General features: G+C 36.5%; 1 protein-coding gene and 1 long non-coding RNA gene across 3 annotated transcripts in view; one reads left to right on the plus strand and one right to left on the minus strand.

The window, feature by feature from the left end:
- NUBPL (nucleotide binding protein like) overlaps window positions 1–15,222 on the minus strand; it is a 212,309-nt gene extending 197,087 nt beyond the window's left edge. For both annotated transcript variants that reach the window (XM_032848885.1, XM_032848884.1), the window contains exons 1-3: window positions 15,079–15,222; window positions 14,391–14,538; window positions 10,314–10,348 (exon numbers count right to left, since the gene is read on the minus strand). In XM_032848885.1, coding sequence (XP_032704776.1) covers window positions 10,314–10,348; window positions 14,391–14,538; window positions 15,079–15,186 — 291 coding nt within the window. In that variant the 5' untranslated portion in view covers window positions 15,187–15,222. The remainder of the gene's footprint in view (window positions 1–10,313; window positions 10,349–14,390; window positions 14,539–15,078) is intronic.
- A 37-nt stretch (window positions 15,223–15,259) lies between these two features.
- Window positions 15,260–22,819, plus strand: LOC116861955. The gene is made up of 3 exons (XR_004381574.1): window positions 15,260–15,346; window positions 18,400–18,480; window positions 22,719–22,819. It is a non-coding gene; the product is annotated as an uncharacterized LOC116861955 (long non-coding RNA).
- The last annotated feature ends 397 nt before the right edge of the window (window positions 22,820–23,216 follow it).

A 23,216-nucleotide genomic window follows, 5' to 3' on the forward strand; every position in this document is an offset into this window, starting at 1 on the left:
AGAATAAACAAATAAATAAATATATCTGACATAATCTGTAAAACACCATATGGAGATCTTGAGTAAACTACTGAAAATAAGGATTTTAAAAAAGACATAGACACTGAAGAAGCAGTATATGAAAACAAAGGAGGATGTGCACGTATGAGGGACAAAAATCAGAAGTTATGGAAATGGAATAATATGAAAAGTTAGAGAGGAAATTGAAAGAGTCAGAGAAAGGGGGAAGAATTAAGACAGAAGGTTGTTGTGAAAGCCAAACAAATTCTCTTAAGGTGTCAGCAGTATCACATGCAGCAGGAAATCAAGCAGAATCAAGAGAAAGGGAACAAATACACTTGGCAGATAACTGGTAACTAGGAGAGGAAATTCAGTTGTATGGTGATAAGTAAAATTATGGAAGTAGTGAAATAAATGGGAATCAGGTAAACTGACATAACCAGTATAGATTACTCTCTCCAGTATGAGTATGCCTATAATGGGAAAGTAACAGAGGGCAGAAGCTTGAGGGAAACGAGGTAAAGACAATCTGCTGTTTTATTCACTAACGCAAAAAATGCACATTTATATTTTTCGGGGTGTATGAGTAAAATGAGTAGATCAATAGATCAAAAGGAAGGAATTAGTAAAGAGAAACTGAAGATAACCAGAAGGAATTAATGAATCAACATCTTAGAAAAGGTAGGAAGTGAAGGATGAAGAGTCCATATAAAGATACCAGGTGTGATATCTCTTTCTCTGAGGCAGAAAGAGATGAAGATCATGATGAATAAAAATATACTAGATAGAGGAAGAAAACAGTAAATACATTACCAACGAAAAGTCACGTGGAATGGGAGCGAAGAAACTGGAACAGTATAGAAGGCTAAAGAGCAGAAAAAGCCATCTGTGGTAAATGGGAAAGAAAAAAGACAGGAAACAAGAATCATCAAGTCATACAGAGATCCCTGCTCTAAATGGAAATGACAATCCCCCAGTCACTCAGGCTGTAAATTAACTAAGATGAGGACAGACACAGGGTTTTTTTCAATTCTGTATTCCCACACTAAGCAGAGCACCTAGATAACAGGCCTTCAAATGGATGGTTGATGAATGAATGAATGAATGAATGAAAGAACAAATCTATATATGAAGGAATAAGAAAAAGTAATTCATTAAAAATCTATTTTTTTCATTGATTATAAAGTGATAATCCCCCATGTATGCATATGTGTACATATCACAATTATCAAATATTTGCAAGAAAAGTCATCAATTATTACAAATAGTTCCATTTATACCAAAAGAAATCTTAGTTTTAGTAAAGACTTTTGCTCTAATTGCAAATATATTTTTGGAGACTTTTTCTCCTTGGTGAAAGTCAAAATTTATGAATTCAAATGCACTTATAAAACACAGTTCTTACCAAGAATTACCTTTGAATTGAAGAACAAAAAGAAAAAAATTACAGTTTTGCAAATGTTCCTTCTGGATCTCTTGCCCCAGTTCCCCTTTAACTTTAAAGTTATTATACTTCAAACACTAATAGTGTACCCTTTCTCCAAAATAGCTAACCATAATATTGAAACAAAATATTTTTATAAGAAATGTATGTTACATATACCACAAAACAATAATTTAAAAAAAAAAATTAAGAACAGGTCAATTTGAAAATAGTGCAATCCCCTCACCACACTGGCATTAAAGAAAAGATGAGCTTACAAACTTGAACTAAGTACTATACATCAGGATTTCACATAGGTAATTGTGAGAAACACAGTTTCATACATATTTAATCCAAATTCACATCATAACTAATAATTCAGATTATAATAACATGTCCAGGGGCACCTGGGTGGGTCAGTTGGTTAAGCGACTGCCTTTGCCTCAGGTCATGATCCTGGAGTCCCAGGATCGAGTCCCCCATCGGACTCCCTGCTTAGCAGGGAGTCTGCTTCTCCCTTTGACCCTCCCCCTTTTCATGCTCTCTCTCTCATTCTCTCTCTCAAATAAATAAATAAAATCTTAAAAAAAAAAAAAATGTCCAGGTTGGCATGTGGAGTACTACAATAGCTAATAAGTATAGCTCTTATTAGCATTTATTATGTGCCAGACACTGTGCTTCATGCTTTATATACATTACCTCCTTTAATACTTAAAACCTTAGGAGATAGGTACAGGCCAAAGTCATACAGCTTCCAAGAGGCAGAACCAGAATCAAGGCCAGTTCTGTACACCAAAAAGCTATACACATAACTTATTAACTGCTATACATGTAACTATTAATGAAGAAAATTACAGTGTTTTAAGTGGTGGTACATAACATATTCCAAGATCGCTGAACTTTTCAAAAACCAAAACTAAATCTTGAAGTAAATCTTGAACTAAAAATTCCTAATTTTTCATAACATGATCACAAAACTTCACAGGCTTAAGATAATCTTAATTACACTTAAAGAATCACTAGTGATAATTTGTGAAGAAGAGAAGTATGTCTGGAAAGATTAAGTGTAAAGACATTATGAGATCATGGGAAAAAAATATTTTAAGATAAACATCAATGGGAAAAAAAAAACAAAAAGACCCAAACTCTTTGAAGATAATACTGCTTCATTTTCCATCTTTAAGTTCAATTAAAATTCTAATTAATGATTCATTCTAGCAACAGAAAATAAGTAAAAACCTAAAATAAGTTTTGCGAAAACAGTCAAGTAAGTAAAACATGTATCAGCTTTTACTTTGAAATACTACTTACAAAAAGCTTTTATTTAGCCACCCATACCAAAAAGTGATTTAGAACTTACTATGTATCAGCCAGTGTGCTAAGCTCTTCACATACATTACCCCATTTAAATTTTAATTATTTCATTTCCTCAGGAAGAAAAGAGCATAATTTAGCAGTGAACAACTTATTCAACAGTTAGAATTTGCCACAGAAATGAAATATATATGTATGTGTGCATATATATTCACAACCACTCTTCATTTAATATGTCCCACAGTCATTACCAACATTTACCAAAAATCTACTATATATCATCACTGGACTAAGCACTGAGGATTTTAAAAAAAGAGGAATAAAACCAAAACTATTGACCCTAAAAGGTTCACAGATTAGCATAGGAGATAAACAAGTAAACTCTTCTAAAATAATATGGTTAAGTGTTAGTCCTTTCCTCAAAACATCATAGCAAAGAAATAGACAGCAGGGATCACCTCACGGAAGGTACACAGTTAAGAGTCTGAATAAAGGGGCACCTGGGTGGCTCAGTGGGTTAAAGCCTCTGCCTTCGGCTCAGGTCATGGTCCCAGGGTCCTGGGATCGAGCCCCACATCGGGCTCTCTGCTCAGCGGGGAGCCTGCTTCCTCCTCTCTCTCTCTCTGCCTGCCTCTCTGCCTACCTGTGATCTCTATCTGTCAAATAAATAAATAAAATCTTTAAAAAAAAAAAAGAGTCTGAATAAAGCAGCAGCATTAAGGAATGAAAGGAGAGGACACAATATACAGAATTTTAAGTGGTAGAAGCAGCAGAAATGGGTGACCAATTTGAAGGTGGGCAGGAACCAAAAAATCCCATAGGACAAAGAAAGTTATAGGGGAAAAGGGTTTGGTTTTACATACACAGAGCTTGGATGCCATTCCAGTGATGTCTACAGAGACAACTAGACAGACAGGTCTGGTACCCAGGAGAGAGATCCTGGCTGGTAACGAATTTGGAACCAAGGGCACATCAGTAGTAACTGGAGCAGGGATTTGAAAAAATGAGATTAGCAGATACAGAGTATAAAATGAGAAAAGGGTTAAGTGGAATCATAGAATGCACCATGTTTTAAGAAGCAAGAAAAAAACAGTGAATAGCCCACTAAGCCATAAAAAGTCCTCTCGTCCCACACCACTCAAAAAACAAAACAAAACTTGTCACTTGACATACTATGAAACCATTCTATATACTTAATTCATCCGTGCAGCAAACATTTATTGTGCATTTCCAAAATCATAAAGCACTGTGCTAGTTGCTAAGGATAGCCAAGGATGAAGACAACACAATCTTTAACTATAAACATCTACCTAAGGTAGGAGCAGTTGAGCAAGGAGGTTAAGAGCACAGGATCTAGGTTAGCATTCAAATCTTGGCTCTGCCATTTACTTCTTCAGTGACCCTGGGCAAAATACTCAACCTCCAAATACTTCTGCTTTCTAGCTACAAAAGGGATCATAATAGTATCTATTCCCATATGGTTGCTATGAAACATAAATGAGTTAAGAATCTGTCATGAGGGAAAATGCTTGACTCAATAAATGTTAGTTATATTATTTGTCATTATAAAAATTACCAGAATGGTTGCATGGGAACAATAATCATACAAATAAATAGTGCTACTGGATTTCCCAAGACAGAGAAAAAAGGAATTTAGGGAGCACTTCACTAAGCTGCCCCTCAGGGCAAAGCTGGCTCATACAGTGCCTCTGTGTGAATCAGAATGCAGCCTGCAGGAGTGCCTGGCGGGTTCAGGAGGTACAACATGTGACTCTTAATGGGTTGTGAGTTCAAGTCCTAAGCTAGATCTAGAGCTTACTTTAAAAAAAAATGAATAAATAAAACAAAACAAAACAAAATGCAGCCTACAGTTGTACAAGAAGAGGGTATTCTGGATTTCTATCATACTCAACCTCCTTGACAAGTACCCTTATGCATGATATATCCAGCACAGCCATAAATGGTAGTCTGGAAGACAGGGCATGTAAGCTGAAGAAAGGTGAAGGAAATACTCCATTTCAGCAAGAACATAGTACATCCAAGCCCAAATTGGCAAGAAACTTCAAGTAACCCAGATTGGCCAGAGCACAAAGACCATTTAGATGATAGGCTGAACACAAACCTATGAAGGCAGATGGAAGCCAGATCGTTGAAGATCTTGAGCAAAGGCATTCAGTAGTGACACTAAGCAGGAGTGATGCAATTCCAATAATGCTTTAGTAAGAGTAATTAGGCATTATGTACTGAATGGATTTGAGCATAAGCAGGTAATAGATTGGACCACTGCAGTGGTCTTCTAGTCTGAGTTCCTCAAAGGCAGGGACCAGGTGTCTCGTTCCTTTCTGTATCCTCCAAACAAAGTGCTTAGGATAGAAGAGGCACTCAAAAACTGAAGTATAAAATGAATAAAAGAGCCAAACAGTAATGTGAGTCTTAGTTAGAGTGGGAATAATGACAATAGAAAAATACATATTGGAAAAACATCGCAGGGATAGAAACAAGGGTATTTGCTGACTGATGAAATGTGGCAAGGATAAGGCAGAATCAATAAAGACTGTAAAACTGATAAATACTATGACATTGCATTACAGGTTTCTGTGAGAACCAAATACAATTATGTGCATGAAAATGTTCTATGGAAAAAAAAAAAAAAAAGATCGCTTTTCTCTGGAAGAAAAGCTACTCATCCTAGAAGGATACACTACTATATTTGACCTTGAATATATCTCCTCATTTTAAGACTTTTATCTTCCTTTTGTGTTCACAGGATTATAAAACCTTTAAGAGTACACAACGTGTCTACTCTTATGAAGCACAATAAAACCTTACTGTTGTCTTAATTAGCACCTTCTCACAAATGATTACTGAACCGAATTTATCTATACACAGATACACAGAAATATATACACACCTAAACAAACACATATACACACACACAACACTGTTTTGTGAATGTAGTCTTGGCTGTGAACTCCCACAGCACATTTACTTTTCTTTATATTCCCAGGGTATCTGGCAACAAGTGTTATAGGTACTCAAATATTTGTTGGACTAAAATGAACTGAACTGACAGGAATCTCTCAGAGCTAATCAGTGGTATCTGGTAGTCTTTATGTTTCCCTCTCCCAGTCTCAGTGCCCTTCTCACTGTTTATTAAATTTATACTGTAAAAGAATGAAACCCATAACATGGTTAAGAAGACAGAAAAAAGGGGACACCTGGGTGGCTCAGTCAATTAAGCACCAGACTCTGGATTTTGGCTCAGGTCATGATCTCAGCATTGTAAGATCATGCCCTGCATCAGGCTCTGCACTGGGTGTGGAGCCTGCTTAAGATCCTCTCTCTGCCCCTCCCCAAGCCCTGCCCCTCTCTCCCTCTCTGAAAAAAAAAAGAAAAAGATTGGAAAATCAGAGGGGGAGATGAACCATGAAAGACTGTGGACTCTGAGAAACAAACTGAGGGTTTTGGAGTGGAGGAGGGTGGGGGGTTGGGTGAGCCTGGTGGTGTATTAAGGAGGGCACGTATTGCATGGAGCACTGGGTGAGGGGCATAAATAATGAATTTTAGAACACAAACACACACACACAAATAAAATAAAATTTAAAAGATTGAAAAAAAGAAAAATCAAAAAAATGATTGCCAATATATATATGACCTATGGTGTGCCAGGAAATGCTTAACAAATGGCTCGAGATGGGGTGGGGTTCTGATTTTCAATATTTGCCAACTTCCATGGCTTAAATATTCCCACAATGGCCTATTTCATGGTAACAACATGGTATCAACTAGTTCCCAAATTCCTGAAAATTTAACAACTGGCCCTCACAAACAAGCATGAGTCAGCTCCAACAAATCACTGGATGCATTATTTAGATGCATAGCACATATGATCTCAAACTCTGCTCTGCAATACTACCTTCTACATCCCCCAAATGAAAGTACAAAAGACAAGGAAAAAGGAAAAGCCACACACTATTCCCATTAAGGCCTTTACCTCAATCTATAAAGTAGTCTTCTTATAAATTGGGCATCTGATCCAGCCCAGAAATTCCTTTTGCCTAGGCTAGTGACATCTGAAATTTTCTGATCATGCACTCCAATCAGTAAAAAATGTTTAAGCATATATCCTTAATATATGTTAATATATTTGTTTATAAATTACTTTGCAACTACCATATATACTATATATACTAACATAGTATAAATTATAAAGCATAGACAAAAAACATAAATTTTAAAAGATAAAAATTAATACAAATAGAAAAGAAAAATTTCCTTCCTACATCCCAATGGACTATCTTACACACACCCCTGGGGTTTACACAATCTTGTTTAGAGACTACTAAGGTCAATATCAAAAGTAAAATGAATAGCTTCCTGGTCCTATATCCCTTTCCTGGACCTGGATCTCTATTCCAATGCTGAAAAAGGGCAAGTACAACCCATGGAAAAGAAAGGAGGTAAAAGTTAGCAAGGTCTTAAACAAAAATGGCCTATAGAAAAGAAAATCAGAGACCCCTTTTATAATTCAAACTCCACAGAATTAAGCCTCCCTGGGAATGAATTACTGGAGAGGCTCCAAAGACACCATCCTAACTGGAGTTTTTAACCCCATAAAGAGACATATTCTGGCCATCGATATCAACTCAGGCAAACAGAAGAGCTGTGAGGAACCATGAGCTTCCCCTAAGGACCAAACATGTCCTCCAAATAAGTGTAATATTAATAAAATCTTAAATTGGGAAATAGAAGAGTAAAATACTATGCCAGATACATATAAATCATATAGAACAGATATAGCTCTTCTTTTCTGTATGCAAGCTGTCCTCTGGCAGAGCACAGTTTAAACACACTAGTCCTGAATCAAAAACACTAACTTTGCTAAAAAAAAAATCAAGAAATGAACAACAAAAAACACCTTCATTAGGATCACAGAATACTAAAGACCTTCCTAAGGAAGATTTTACAAACATTAAAAACACTAAGGATATTAAAGGTTACTAAATGAGCCAGGTAAAGTGTTACTGCTTTACCTTTCTTGTTGACAATTTCCGTCATACATATAAAGCACTAAAGATGATTCTGCCTTCAACCCTGCTCTCTGAAAGAGAAAAGGAAAAAAACAAAAACACAGAAACAAAAAAAAATTTTCTGAACTACCATCTCATCAAAACTAGCAATATCTGGGGCAATATCTGGGTGGCTGAGTCAGTTAAGCATCTGCCTTCAGGTCAGGTCATGATCCCAAAGTCCTGGGATCAAGCCCCAGGTTGGGCTCTGCTCAGCAAAAAGCCAGCTTCTTCCTCTCCCTCTGCCTGCTGCTCCACCTGCTTGTGTGCTCTATCAGATAAATTTAAAACATCTTTAAAAAAAAGATTAGCAATATCTAATATGAAGGAATCAACCCCTTTTTAACTATTCTTTTTATCCTTTGATCCCTATTACATAGCTGCTTCACACTGACTCAAGACTCAAGGCTTTGACTAAAATGATAACCAACTTAAAAGATCCCCACACTGGGATGCCTGGATGGCTCAATCATTAGGCATCTACCTTTGGCTCAGGTCATGATGCCAGGGTCCTAGGATAGAGCCTAGCCCCCAGAGGGCTGCCTGCTCATCAGGAGGCCTGCTTCTCCCTCCCCCACTCCCCCTGCTAGTGCTCCCTCTCTTGCTGTGTCTCTGTCAAATAAATAAAATCTTAAAAAAAAAAAAAAAAATGCCCACATCTACAAATTATCTACCTTTCCATCTACTGACTCTTCCCTGTCTCCTTCCTTCTTTAAGAAAGATGGTGTTTCTTCTCCGGGGTAACTCAGTCCCCTAAGAGAAATTATTTTTAAAAATATATTGCTGGCTCTTACTTCAATAAGGCTGCCTAAAAACACATGATTATCTCTCTTCTTTCCAAATTCCCACTGAAACAACAAGAGAAAAAATGGTTTAAAACCAAATAAAAAATATAACCACACTAGAAAACAAAAAAGGATGTCATCAGCAGATAAGAGTTTTCACAAACTCTAGATCCATGATTCTCAAACATTAGCATGCATCAAAATCATCTAGGGGGCTGATTAAATCATAGATTCCAGCTAATATACCACTGTAGGTTGAATCCACTTCTATAAAAAAAATTAGATTAAATTAAATCAAATTAAAAATAGGTTGTAGAGAAAACACACAAAGAGACTGCAGAATTCTACCTTCATAGATTCTGATTCATTAGGTTTAGGATGTGCTCAAGATTTTGCATGTCCAACAAGTTCCCAGGTGATAATGATTCTGCTGGTCTGAGGACCACATTAAAAAAACCACCATGCTAAGTAAGTAGAGATCACTAAAAGGAAGAATTTTTGAATTAGTTTTAATTAGCATCCTCAGAGAGATTCAAATGAATGATAGACGCATTGTTTCTCAGTATTTGTAATATAAGAAAGAGTTCTGGAAACCTGGAAAAAATACAATTCTGGAATTTAAAAATAAAAATCAGAAGGGCTAAATAACTAAAACCCAACAAAGTATGTGGAAAATAGTCTAAGATATCTTCCAAAACATAAAACAAAAGACAGATATGGAGAATATGAGAGAAAAATTAACATGCAGGGGCACCTGGGTGGCTCAGTGGGTTAAAGCCTCTGCCTTCGGCTCAGGTCATGATCTCAGGGTCCTGGGATCGAGCCCCACATCAGGCTCTCCAATCAGTGGGGAGCCTGCTTCCCCCTCTCTCTCTTCCTGCCTCTCTGCCTACTTGTGATCTCTGTCTGTTAAATAAATAAATAAAATCTTCTAAAAAAAATTAACATGCATAAAGAATTAATATCTATCTAATAGATTTCTGGAGACAGAACAAACACACCACTTAAAGTAATCAAGGAAGAAATTTCAAAACTTGATAACTGCCTGGCTAATTTCCAGCCAGGTAAAAAATTTTGAAGTCAACAAGTGGATGCATACTTGTGACATTTCTGAACTTAAAAGACATAAATAAAACTCTAAAAGCTTGGAGGGGAAAAACATAGGTTATTACAGAGCAATATGAATCAGACTAGCATCAGATATTTCATTAGCATGACAGAAGAAAAAGGAATGTTGTTTACAAGGTTCAGAGATGCAATTATTTTGAACCTGGAATTCTACATCTAGGCAAATCAAAGTCAAATCAAATACAAAGGCAAAATAAAGACATCTTTGGAAATTTAAGAACTAAGAAAAATGATTTCCTGTATTTATTTCCTACTTCTACTGTGAGAAATTATCACAGAAGTCCAAAATGGGTTTCAATGAGCTAAAATTAAGGTGTTGGCAGAATCACATATCTTTTGGAAACTCTAAGGAAGAATCCATTTCCTTGCCTTCTCTACCTTCCAAACGCTGCCTGAATTCTTCGACCCCTTCCATTTTCATCATTACCATTAGATGTACTCAGTACTTATGACAGACTTCTTAGTTCCTTAAAGAAAAGCAAGGGACTACAGCTACACGATATAGCCCCTGACAGAATAAATGAAAAATACGCTCTTTATCATTTCCTTAAAAAACATTTTAATGAAATAATATTTTTATTAATAAACACCTACCGAATCATTCGCTGCTAGTGCAAGTGCAAGGTTCACTGTAAGAAACAAGAAAGTAATTAAACTTAGTAACTTTACTTCTACTAAAATTCAGTTTGCCTTCTAATATTTTCAATGTAATAACCAAAGCACAGAAATTTTTAATGTATTTCCTTTACTTATAAAAAACAAAGACACAGAACACAGAAAGTAAAAAAGACAAAAAGACAGTAACATCCCAACATAAGCAATAGATGCCTGCCCCTACAGTTAACATTTTAAATGATCCATTTTTATAATCTGTTATAATGTTGTTTAAATAATCTACTTAGCTTTTAAAAAACAATGTTACTGATATATATAGTTCAATTATTTTCAAAAACATTTTGCCAAAAAAGTATATACCTTTTAACAAATAAAAATGTATATGATCCTTTGCCTTTTAAACATAAATGCTGATAATGCAGGAATTCCAAGTACCTAACTCACAAATACCCCTGTATGAAAGGCTGGACCACTGTGCAAAGGAAAGAGGAGAGGGTCAAAGGTAAGGTAGTAAAACATGTTCCCAAAACTGCCTATTGCTAGTGAATCCCAAAGACATAAAGAAGTAGTCCCCAAACCACCTTGAGCCCAGCAACAGAGGTATGTTACACCTGAGATGAAGAGATCCCAAGGTAACAAAATTCCAAGAACGATAAGTAGACTTTCATACTGTGAATCAACCACCTTTAACAGTACAATGTCATTAATGATGCTGAGATTACTTCCTTTAAAGTAGTTAAGAGCATAAATTTTCAAGGCAGACCTGGTTCAAATCCTACTTCTACCACCTTCTATTACATAACCTTGAGTACAATATTTTACCCCTAAATTTATTTTCCTCCTCTATAAAATGAGGATAATTCCTCTTTCATAACTGTTGTGAGAATTAAATGAAATACTGATATAAAGTACTTAGACTAGGACATGACACTTGACAAATCAATTTTTTTTTGACAAATCAATTTTTATAAATTATCAAATAATTCTGAATTTCAGGTATATTACAGGTTATACAATCTAAGTATTAAGCAGAAACTTTTAGAGAATACATCATTTCATTGTTAGGATCCTCTCACATTTACACAATGGAATCAGAGCATGTTTGTATTAACCATGTATCATCATTATAACTGAAAAAAATCTCTAGCATACATATGCAAATGGGAAAAATTTTGAGATAGTTTGGAACATATATTTAGTTTCAAACATATATATGTGTGTATATATATGCAGACAGAGCTGTTAGAAAAAAAGTAAAGGCCAGTTTTTTGGGACAGATGGTTTAATGCTAACAAAGAAAAAAGGCAAGGAAGGGGCATTTACTAAAATACTACTGTTTGTCACAACTGCATATTTTTTCATATATTTTCCTATTTAAATGCTGTCACATTCCTTGGCAATAGATGATCCGCTAACCAAAAACAAAAACAATATTTTAAACAAGTACTAGACTACAGACCCAACAAATTATATTGCATAAAACTCAAAGAACTTAGGGATATCATCATGAAAATATTTTCCAACTTTAACCAGTCCAAGTAATCACACAGCATCCAAAGGAATTCACTTTACTGAAAACAAATAAATGTACTATGAGTTTTCAAAAAACAAGAAGAGGTGGATTCTAGAACCAAAAACTAAAAGCTTCTAAATTTTATTTTTTTTTTTTTTAAGATTTTATTTATTTATTTGACAGAGAGAGAGAGATCACAAGTAGGCAGAGAGTCAGGCAGGGGTGGGGGGTAGTGGGGGGAGCAGGCTCCCTGCTGAGCAGAGAGCCTGATGCGGGACTCGATCCCAGGACCCTGAGATCATGACCTGAGCCGAAGGCAGCGGCTTAATCCACTGAGCCACCCAGGTGCCCCAAAGCTTCTAAATTTTAAAAGCAAAATATTAAATAGATGGATTGTAGATCCTTAGGAAAGAAAGTAAAAATGTGTAGCATATAGCATTGGAACAATCACTAATCTTTCTTAAGTAATAATACAGTATCTATCAAACAATAATAATATTAGAGGTCTATTATAACTATAATACTTGGTAAGTCTTATTTTCTTTAAAACATCTGAAAAACTCTTCCACAATTACTTCAGGTAAGAATGAGAAAAAAAATTAGGCTAATAAACTATATAGTTGGATTTGTAGCTGGTTGTACAATCATAAAACTGCTATACTGGGAAATTACTAAAAATGGCATTTTAAGTGAAGACATAAGATCTTTAGTCACAAAACTCCGTACTAGCCCTTCTTATTTCAAAATGTCATTGATTTCAATGGAACTGAAGAATTTTAAGGTACATATATTCCCCAACTTTAGGTTAATAGTCTGACAAAAAAACCTGTAATTTATAAGATCTTGACAATCTGGAACTACACCAAAATCAACAAATAAAATAGTCATTTTTTTAAAATTACCTGCAAAAAAAGATCAACTGGATAAGACTTGAATTAGCAGCCATTCCTATATTAATGACTGAAAATACAAGGCAACAATAATATAATAGTATTTTATAACTCCAGGAGCGCCTGGTAGTGCAGGCAGTTAAGCAGCCCACTCTTGATTTTAACTCACGTTTTGATCTCGGGGTTGTGAGGTTGAGCCCTGAGTCAGGCTTTGCACTCAGTGCAAGAGTCTGCTTGAGATTCTCTCCTTTCCCTCTGCCCCTCCTATTCATGCTCTGTCTCTCTCTCTCTCTCAACCTGTCTCTAAAATAAGCATATCTTTAAAAAAAGGGGTGGGGGGTTTATGACTCCAAATTAATAATACGAGTTGTGTTGTAGAACCGGAAGAAGGGAAATCATTACCCTTTTACATTATTACACCAAAATAATCATTTTAGAAATAAGAAATTCTGGAGCATCTGGGTAGCTCAGTTGGTTAGCTATTGATTTTGGCTTGGGGCATGATCTCAGGGCCCTGGGATAGAGCCTGGCATTAGGCTCCCTGCTCAGCGGATAATCTGCTTAAGGATATTCTCTCCTTCCTTTGCCCCTCCATCTGCTTGTTCTCGCCCTCTCTCAAATAAATAAATCTTTAAAAAATAAAAATTAAAAATTTCTTTTGAAAAATTTTGGGAATATCCAGTTATTAGTCTTAGATGGTAACTCTTCTATTTCTGGTGACATTTCTCCTATGAATCTGAAAGCAGCATTTCAGTCACCATGAAATCTACAATCAATTAAAAAGAGCCACCAAAAACAAATTTTCTGCTCCAGTATTGTTAAGAGAAAAGATACAAAGATTAGATGGTATTTTAAACAATTTAAACAATGTTAAACATTTACAAACATTTTCAGGGGTGCCTGGGTGGCTCAGTGGGTTAAAGCCTCTGCCTTCGGCTCAGGTCATGATCCCAGGATCATAGGATCAAGCCCTGCATCAGGCTCTCTGCTCAATGGGGAGCCTGCTTCCTCCTCTCTCTCTCTGCCTGCCTCTCCGCCTACTTGTGATCTCTCTCTCTGTCAAATAAATAAATAAAATGTTTAAAAAAAAATTTTTTTTCAAATATTAGATCAATGCTTATTTTATAAATGTTGAAAATTACATTATGGTTAAATGAAAAAGGTCTTAATAATCTAAAAAGTCTCACTGCAATTTTGTAGCTATATGTACATTCATAGACTGGAAGAGAACATCAAAGAACAGAAATAATTTAGTATTAAAGTTATTAAATGTTTAAAAAATAACAGCAACCAAATATTGAGCACTAACTATCTAAGACACTCTGAGCTAAGTGGCTAGCTTGTTTAATTTACATAGCCACCCTATGTAAAAGGTTATCATTGTTATTTTACAGTTAGGTAAACTGAAGATCTGATGGATAATCTGACCACCTTTTCCTCAGTTAAGGAGTCAAGCATCTGGCTATGTACCTAGCTTTTTGAAACTGCTAATCTAACTTCCTAATCACTACCAACTCCTGATACTACAAAATCAGCTATTAGCAATTTCACAAATAACTCTTTAAAAATCAAAACTATTAATTTTAATGCTATGCACTTGCCAGTTGGTATAAATTCCTACTTGAGATCAGAATATCTTATATCCTATAATACCTGCTGTAGTAGACTTTCCAACTCCACCTTTTCCGGAAGCCACAACTATAACTTGCTTTACACCTTCTATTGGTTTCTGCTTTGGAAGTCCTCGGGACATGATTTGCATTCTTCTTTGTTTTAAGGTCTCATTGTCAGCACCAGATAACTTTAAAAAAAAAAAAAAAAAAGTTTTAAAATAAGCCATCTCTATTATCATGCCTTTAAAGTAAAAATTCGGAGTTTGTTAGAGGGCCTTCCTTTCTAGGCTAATTTTTATCTCTATTTGTTATCTTTTGTGCTATCTACCTACCACTATTGATCACAGTCGTGGAAATACACTGTTTTAGCTGAAATTTACCTGCCAGCGTACCCAGACATTAAAAATGGAAAGTAAGTAAACTGTATCTTTACGGAGTTAAATCCTCCACGTGTTTACTTCTCTTTAATCTATTTTCTAAATAAACTAACAGATAAGACAATGCACAAGTCACACATCCATGTTCAAGAATTGTTTCACATTCCGCCACTCCTCGGCCAGGTCCTACTGGGGGCCTGCTTGGAAACTGGGGACATCCAGCCAACCGGGGTCTCACTTTGCCGCCTAGTTGGCGGGGACCCGTTAAGGTCTGAGGTGAGGCCTCCGCAAGAGGTTATGCCAGTGCATCTCCGTCCCTCCCGCCTCCCCCTGTCCAGCAGCACCACGAACCTGGCGCCGACAAACCAACACTCGGCTTCCCGCACGCGGGACACCTGCCCCGCCACCACCCCGAAGCGATACCCAGCCAAAAATCAATAAACGCCGCCAAAACCCCATAGCGTGGAACACGGCTTTAAGCCCAACCCGGAAACCGTCGCGGCCGGCGCGGGGTGATGACGTCACGTAGTAACGCTCGGCTTCCTCTCCCTAGAGACAAGCCGTCTTTTAATTTCTTCAGCGGGGAAAACCAAGTTAATGCAGTCTCGTTCGTAGCCAGGTACAAATGTTTTACGGAGTTTAACCAAATGTTTGTGAAGCGTTTTTCACATACCTCATCTGTTTGGGCCTTAACAGAAATCCTCGGGTAGGTAGATAGGAGACTCTTACTAGTATTCTCTTTTCAGTAGTAATAAATGAGACTTAACAAAGTCTAGCGACTTGACCCGACTGAAAAGAAGTAGGAAATTGTGTAACTTGAAAATAAATGACTCCAGATTCTCACTGCGCAGAATATGGTAACTTAAACATTCCCACCCCTAAGGATTTTACCTCCCCCCACCCCCGAACCCGCGTGATCTACAATAATAGTATATATATGTGTGTGTATTTATATTTATATTTATTTACTGCCGTGTTGCTTACAATTCCCTGAAAGAGAAGTCAGGTGCTTTGCTGCACTCAGAAAAGTTTAGTTAAATCAGAAAGCAGGTCTAATAAAGTCAGTTTCACTCATGAAAAAGTTAAGTGAGACAAAACTTGAGGGCAAAAGTGGAGTTTATTTTGTATAGAGGAATGAAGTATTCCTACATCCAAAGCAGATGAGAGTGAAGGAAACAGAGGTACAAGAAAAGCTAGAAAGCTGATACAGAAACCCAGACCCAGCAAAAGGATCAGTTAGGGAGTAGGTTGGCTTACTCTGACATATTCTCCATATTTTTTAAGGTTGATTTTAATTTCTGTTGTTTGCTTCTTATTTGTAGAGAATTTGTTGTATAATCATTCAGTTTGTTTTGCTCTACTTTGGTCTTCAATTTTCTTGTCTTTACTACAGGCACATTTCAGTCTCAAAGAATTATTTCAAGGATTAGGTTTACTAACAAGTACATTTGCTCTGAAAAAAATTCAGTTCCTTGCCTTTTCTCCCCCAATCTCACCTTACTGCTTCCTTTGGCTTATCACTTTCTTATTTTGCAATATGTTTTCTCAGTTAATTTTATCAATTTTTATCTGCTCAATTTTTATATATTATAAGCCCAAACAATAAGAATAAAGAGAATGGCTGTCAGAATAATCCACTCAGTAAGCAAGAAATGCTGAATATCTGTTTCTGTCCAAGTGGCTTTTCAACTTCTTCTAGACTTATGAAGATACATTCATTGAACAAATATTTACTGAGCAACTTACTATGACCAAGTACTACCCTAAACATAGGATTTTCAACAAAACCAGATAAAGTCCTTCCACTCAAGGACTTTACCAATCAGTGTCAGAGACAGAATAAGTTAACTGACAGTTCAGCATAATAGTGTAATAAGTATAGGAAAAAAGCACTGAGAGATACAGAATTACAAAGAAGGCGCACCTAAATCATTCAGGGAAGTCTTTTGGATAGGGTAACCTCTAAGATGAATCCTTAATGTGGGTAATGTGTAGGCATCAGCTGAGAGAACAGCTGGAGGGTGGTTGTGCAGAGTAAGAAACGAACTGGTAAGAACTTTAAATAATTTTCAAGGCTTGCAAATAGAGTATGAGGTACAAGATGGTGCAGAGAGATGGAAGTTGGCAAAGGATGAAGAGTGCATAGATCATAAAAGACTTTATATATCATTTAAAGGAATTGGGACTTTATCCTAGGGGAACCACAGAAGGGCTTAAAGTGAGAAAACAACATAATTAGATATCTATTTTAGAATTACTACAGATTACCAGATTTTAAAAAATGGTTGGGAGAGGTGTGACCAGGGTTAGGTAGGTAGAAGGTTATTATAGTAATCCAAGAGAAATGTTTGCTTATAAAATAGATAATACCTACTTGTAGGGTTGTTGTAACGTTAAATTTAAAATAATTCATGTAGAAAATATAAAAATACATACATACATAAAATAATGCATGCAGAATACCTATCACAAAGTACACATATTCAATAAATGTTAGCTATCGTGCTGCTTATTGGTTATGTAGACATTTATGACATGGACAATTAGATAAATGGTCCTGCCATTCTCTGAGAGAGAACATAAAGGGAGGAACAAGTAATATCAGTGTTTGTAGAATGAATAAATCATTAATTTGATTTACCTTTCAGCAGAATAGAGTATCAGAAGAGTTGTAGAGACGTCCATTATTTCTTCTCCAGCAACCACTGCCACAAACACACACATACGTGCGTGCGCACACACACACACACACCCACCCATGGCCCCTTCTCGAAAGACTATTCTCCCTTTTCTCCTAAGAATTTCTAAGCCATCTGACCCCATCCCATGGTCACTAACTGAGTTAAAGATAGACACAAAAATAAAATTGGACCAAGAGAGTCTTTCTCCAGAAAACTTTAAAACAAGAGATGTTACTCAATCTTAGTTTGCATTGGAAATGGTAAGGCTGAAGTGACTAATTTCTTCTTTGAGCACAGAGAAGCAGAAAAAGCTAATGCCAAGAGAGAAGAATAAAGCAGACCATAAGAGATCATGTGTTCAAAGAGGGAGGGGAGAACAACTGCACTGATTCATAATAGCTTTCCAATTCCTGGTTCTAGTCCATAGTGAGGTTCAAGCTATACTTCCTATTCGTAGATCCATAAGATATACCTACAGCCATCTAATAAATTCTCTTTCTTCTGCTTTGGCCTAATTTGGGCGTGTTTCTGTGTACTTATAACTATGGTAAGATATGTTGTGTAGTATATATAAAGACTTTTTCCCCTATAATTCCTTGTTACTTATATAGCCCTTCCCTATTTTGATAAACTATGTGGCATCATTTTATGATACATAAAAATATTAGAGAAAAGAAATTTGTTTCTTTGTTTTCAGTTTTCAAAATTGGGACCTTTAAGGAGAATGGAGACAGCTTTGGCAAAGACAATACCTTTGGGAGAAACACATGATATAAAAACATGGTTTCTTACCTATATAAATTAGGATTACATTGGCTGCAAGTAGCAGAAAACTCTGTCATTGTCTTAAATAAGCAGAGATGTATTAGTTTCATAAAGAAAAGGTCACTGGTAGACTGTTCAGGTCTGATGCAGTGGTTCCACTGTGTTATTATGTGCCAAATTCATTCTTTAGGTTCCATCATCTTGTTGCCCTTATTTTGTCCCCAAGATGGTGGCTGCACCTCCAGGCATCAAGGCTATGTTCCACACAGGAAAAGAGGAGAATGACAAAGATAAAAAGCTTTCTCTAGTGAGTATTTGCCCTTTGGGGGTGGGGGGAGAAGCCATATACACACCAAACTGGCTAGAACCAGTTCACATGACCACCCCTAAAAGCAAAAGAAGCTGAGAAATCAAACATATACATATCTTTAACCTAGAGGAAAGCAATGGAAAAAATTATTGGAAATGGATATTGAATAAGCCAACTCAATATCTGTCCTAGAAAGACTACATAAAATTTTGTGGGATTATGGGGAATCAAGACAGAAGAAAAGTGAGAACTTAGATATTCAGAAGTTCTTAAGCCAGATAACATTTTCAACCCTCAATTTCCTTGCATCATACAACTATAAAGGATGGAAAACCAAATACTTACTTTCCTAGTCTCACTTGCTAATTCTAGACATAATTCTTGGCATGTATGGTATAGTTCTGGACAACATGGTGTAAGGGAAATTTTCTGGAGGATCTTCTAAGAAACTTGCTATAAGGTAGAACATAACTGATGCTACTCCTTTTTCCCATCTTACCTATGGAAGTGACACCTGGAGGTGTGACAGTCATCTGGTGAACATGAGAAGCACAGTGATAACAGATAAATGACAAAAGCCAACAGCTAAGGGTAATGAAGTGAAATTATGTCAGGTAGATGAATTCTTAGTCATATAGTTAAGCTGTTATGCCAGTACTGAACTGAATCTCTAGAGCTCTTGTTGTGTGAGATAATTAATTGTTTTAACCACTACTGATTAGGATTTTTGTTATTTGAAGTTAAAATAATTAGTGCTTATTACAGAGTCAAAGAAAGAACGTGATACACTGGGATTACCTCTCTCCTATTGAATCTCAGTAAAGAGGGGGAACATCCGAGCCCCAAATCAGGGTAAGAGATATAAGAACTATAGAATCAATGCCCCATTACCAATGTAGTGGCAGAACCACAGAATAAAAACAGCTGAGTGTTGTGCGTAGGCAGACAGTCTGAGAGAACTCCTATAAGAGTGGCCGAGAGAAAGCTGATCTTTAAGAGAACTTAAGGTCAAGAATAAGAGAAGACTTGGCAAGAGTCTGCATGGTTAAAGATCTGGCATCTCAATCAATATTGGTATAAATAGATAAAGACCTTGAAGATTAAAGGTCACATCACCATGTGGACATCTGAACACTACATAGGCACAGTCCTGGTTTCTACCACCCAAGAGAAATGAACAAATAAGTATTGTTCAAAACAAAGAGGATTCTTTCAAATGTCTCCTAACTATGAATAGAGTAATACTTTGTATTATTTCCTAGAAAGCATGTATTTGTATCTGCTAGAATCCCTCCCTCCGCCCCCCCCAAAAAGGTACTCAGGTGACCACAGACATCCTGAAAGTTCAGATTCCCACACAGAAGCAGTGCCTGCCTCATCCACTGTCCATAAGCCTCACTTTTCAGCTGAGAACATGCTTCATTCCTCTGTTCAATTCACTAAGGAAGAAGAGAGTATTACAGTGTCCTGTCTGTTAAATATACTAACTAAAGCTTAGAAACTTGTGCCAGTTCCTTCAGTTTAAAGTTGTTGTCCCCAACTGAACATTTTATCCTGTCCAGAGGGCTTGCTGAAATGACAACCTTACCCCATCAATGGACCTGTCTAAATGACAGCCCCATTTATTGCCCCTACTTTGTCCTATGGTGTGATTTGTTTCTAAATATCTCTGCTCATGACTAAACATGACACTGTTTCTTACCTATATCTAATATAAATTTTCACATTGAAATATAAATTATTTCTGCTTAGGTAAATAGCTTCTCAGTGAGTCAATCTCTCTGTAGGAAACCTGGTCTAAAAAGTTTTCCCATATCAAACACTTTTTAGTACCTTAGCTCAAGTTAACTAAGGTGCTGTCACAGAAATTCCCCAGTCTTATTTTTTAAAATTACATAAAGCAAATGTATGTATATTCTTAGACTAGTCTTCTGAGAATAGACCTCCCACTGACTAAAAATCTACCTCTAGAATGAGACAGGATGGGTTTCTAAATGCCAGTATTCAAAGCTGGATAAATCATGGGTGATTTGACATTTGAATTTCTGATTTATAAGACTGAGCTGAATCCTTGGACAAAGGTCACAGGGCTCGAGTTATAGCTGAATATATTCTCTATTTACTGTTTAAGGCTTCAGAGAAGATCCTATCCTGAAATAGAAGCCACACAATCAGAATTTAGAAAAAGTATTGTCACCCAAGACAAATACTTGCTACACACAGAGCCTTAGTATTCTCGTGCTTTTGCTTTTTTAGTTCATTTTCTCCAGGTACCAAGCCTGTATTCATTCAGCCAAGTCCTTCCTACCCTCCAGTTCTATCCTAGAGATTAGAAGACGTAAGTCTCTACAAGATTTTGCTAAAACCTTACTTCATTCTGTATTCAGAAGAGAATTTTCCTGTGTACTTTAGAGAACACACCAAGGACAATGACAAAGCAGAGCCCCATCAAGATACCAAACCTCCCTATCAGCTAATGTGAAGTTCTATTTTCTTCAGGGAAAAGGAGATAATGTAGATTTTTGTCTGTGGTACACAGCCCCCCAAATGTGAGGATGTCCTCTATAATAATAATATAATAATATAAGCTTACATAATGTCTTAGTCTACGTGTTCTGATACCAAATCTTGTCAATTCATTTAATAACCTTTTCTATTTAGGATTTATTAACCATATATATAGGGATTACACATGACATGTTATAAATATGCAAGCAAAAAATTTGTTCCCTCCATTTATAAAGGTAAAGAGCTCCTACCAAACCACTATAATCTCTCAAAATACATCTGCATGCTTATTTAGAGCAATAAAGTGGAAATACCATCATTAAGGGTTATAATATCAATATGATCTAGGATAGACAGACAGACTTCAAAGTCTGAAGTTTATCTTTGTCTTCAACCTTCCACACAGCTCTTAAGCTGTTCAGAATGCTCCAATTCATACCAAACAACCTTGTAGGCAATATTTGGGTCCATTTTTCACTGCATCTTAAAATAGGATTTTCCAGGGGTGCCTGGGTGGCCCAGTCAGTTAAGCATCTGACTCTTGATTTCAGCTCAGGTCATGATCTCAGGGTTGTGAGATGGAGCCCTGCACTGGACTCTGTGCTCAGTGTGGAGTCTGCTTGAGATTCTCTCTCTCCCTCTGCCCCTCCCCCCAACTTGAGCATGTTCTCTGTCTCTCTTTCCCTCTCTCTCTTAAAATAATAAATAAATAAAATCTTCCAAAAAAAAAAAAGTAGGATTTTCCTGACCACCTATGATTCAGGCTAATAAATTTACTTTCATTCTTATTAGTGACCCATCTACTGACTAAAACACAACCGTCTAAACACTATTGAAGTGATAATTACTAATCTCTTCCATCTCAGGCTTTTCTAGTCTTTGCTAGTCTTTAAAACAGAGAAAAATATTTTTGCATAGAAAATACTCATTTGGGGCATAATTATTTTAAGTAGTTTAAAAACTGGTGTTTTCATTTGATTAAGAATACAAAAAGTTCTTTTAATTACCAAAAGAAGTTCTGTCATTTTCTCAAAGTCAAAGACTTTATTATATCAATGCCACATTGAATCTCTTTTGCAAGTTTCTAATCATGTGCAAGAATTAGGGTTTTATTTAACCAAGGCCATTAATGTGAAGGAACATGCTGGCAATGTGCTGTTGAGAATGATATTTTTAATAGATATGTTACCAGTATAACAAAATAAACACCATTTGCTAATGCAGTACACTTTGCTGATGAAATATATACACATATAATTATATTTTCTCTAATACTTTTCTGAAGTACTATTTGCCACTTTTCCAGGGTCTGATATAGGGCTATCTCATATCATAATTGACAGTACTGGACAAAGAACAAAATAGGAGAAGAAGAAAATAATGTGCTTATTAGTTGGCACTTATTAGTTTGTGATGCTGTATAGTTAACAGGAAATCTATTTAAGCCAATCTCACTAATTCCTTCTGGATTATAGAATTAATTGAGAATGATCTCTTTGTGGGCACCTCTCTGTAGCTTATGTTATACAAGAATCAGTTTCTTGCCAACAGACTCTAAGATGGCCCAAAATGATTCTTGTCTCTTGGTATTGATACCCTTTGTAATCCGCTCCCTTTAAGTGTGACCAGGACCTATAAATGGGTTCTCACCAACAGAATACAACAACAGTGATAAAATGTCACTTCTGTGATTACAATATGTAAGACTGTAACTTCTGGCTCTCTAGGGCACCTCCTGGCTGGCTTTGACAAAGCAAACTGCCATGTTATAAACTGCCTATGGAAAAGGCCATGTGGCAAGGAGCAGGTGACAGCCAGCAAAGAACTGAGGCCCTCTGTCCAACAGTCTGCAAGGAATCAAATTTTGCCAACAACCAGATTGGAAGTAGATTGAAAGTAGATGCTTCCCAGGTGAGCTTTCAAATGAGACTCCAGCCCTGGATGACCCTGTGTTTGTAGCCTTATGAAAGATCATGAAGCAAAGGACTCAGTTAAGCTGTACCCAGATTCCTGATCCATAGAAACTGTAAGATAATAAATGTGTGTTCTTTGGAGCACCTGGGTGGCACAGCTGGTTAAGCTGTTGGTTAAAAGTTGGTCCAACTCTTGGTTTCAGCTCAGGTCATGATCTCAGGGTAGTGAGATAGAGCCCCACATAGGGCTCTGAGCTCAGCTTTGAGTCTGCTTGAGATTCTCTCTCTCCCTCTGCCCCTTCCCACTCCCTG

This window comes from Lontra canadensis, unplaced genomic scaffold (genome assembly GCF_010015895.1).
Source record: "Lontra canadensis isolate GAN:19392208 unplaced genomic scaffold, GSC_riverotter_1.0 scaffold214, whole genome shotgun sequence".
Taxonomy (NCBI): domain Eukaryota; kingdom Metazoa; phylum Chordata; class Mammalia; order Carnivora; family Mustelidae; genus Lontra; species Lontra canadensis.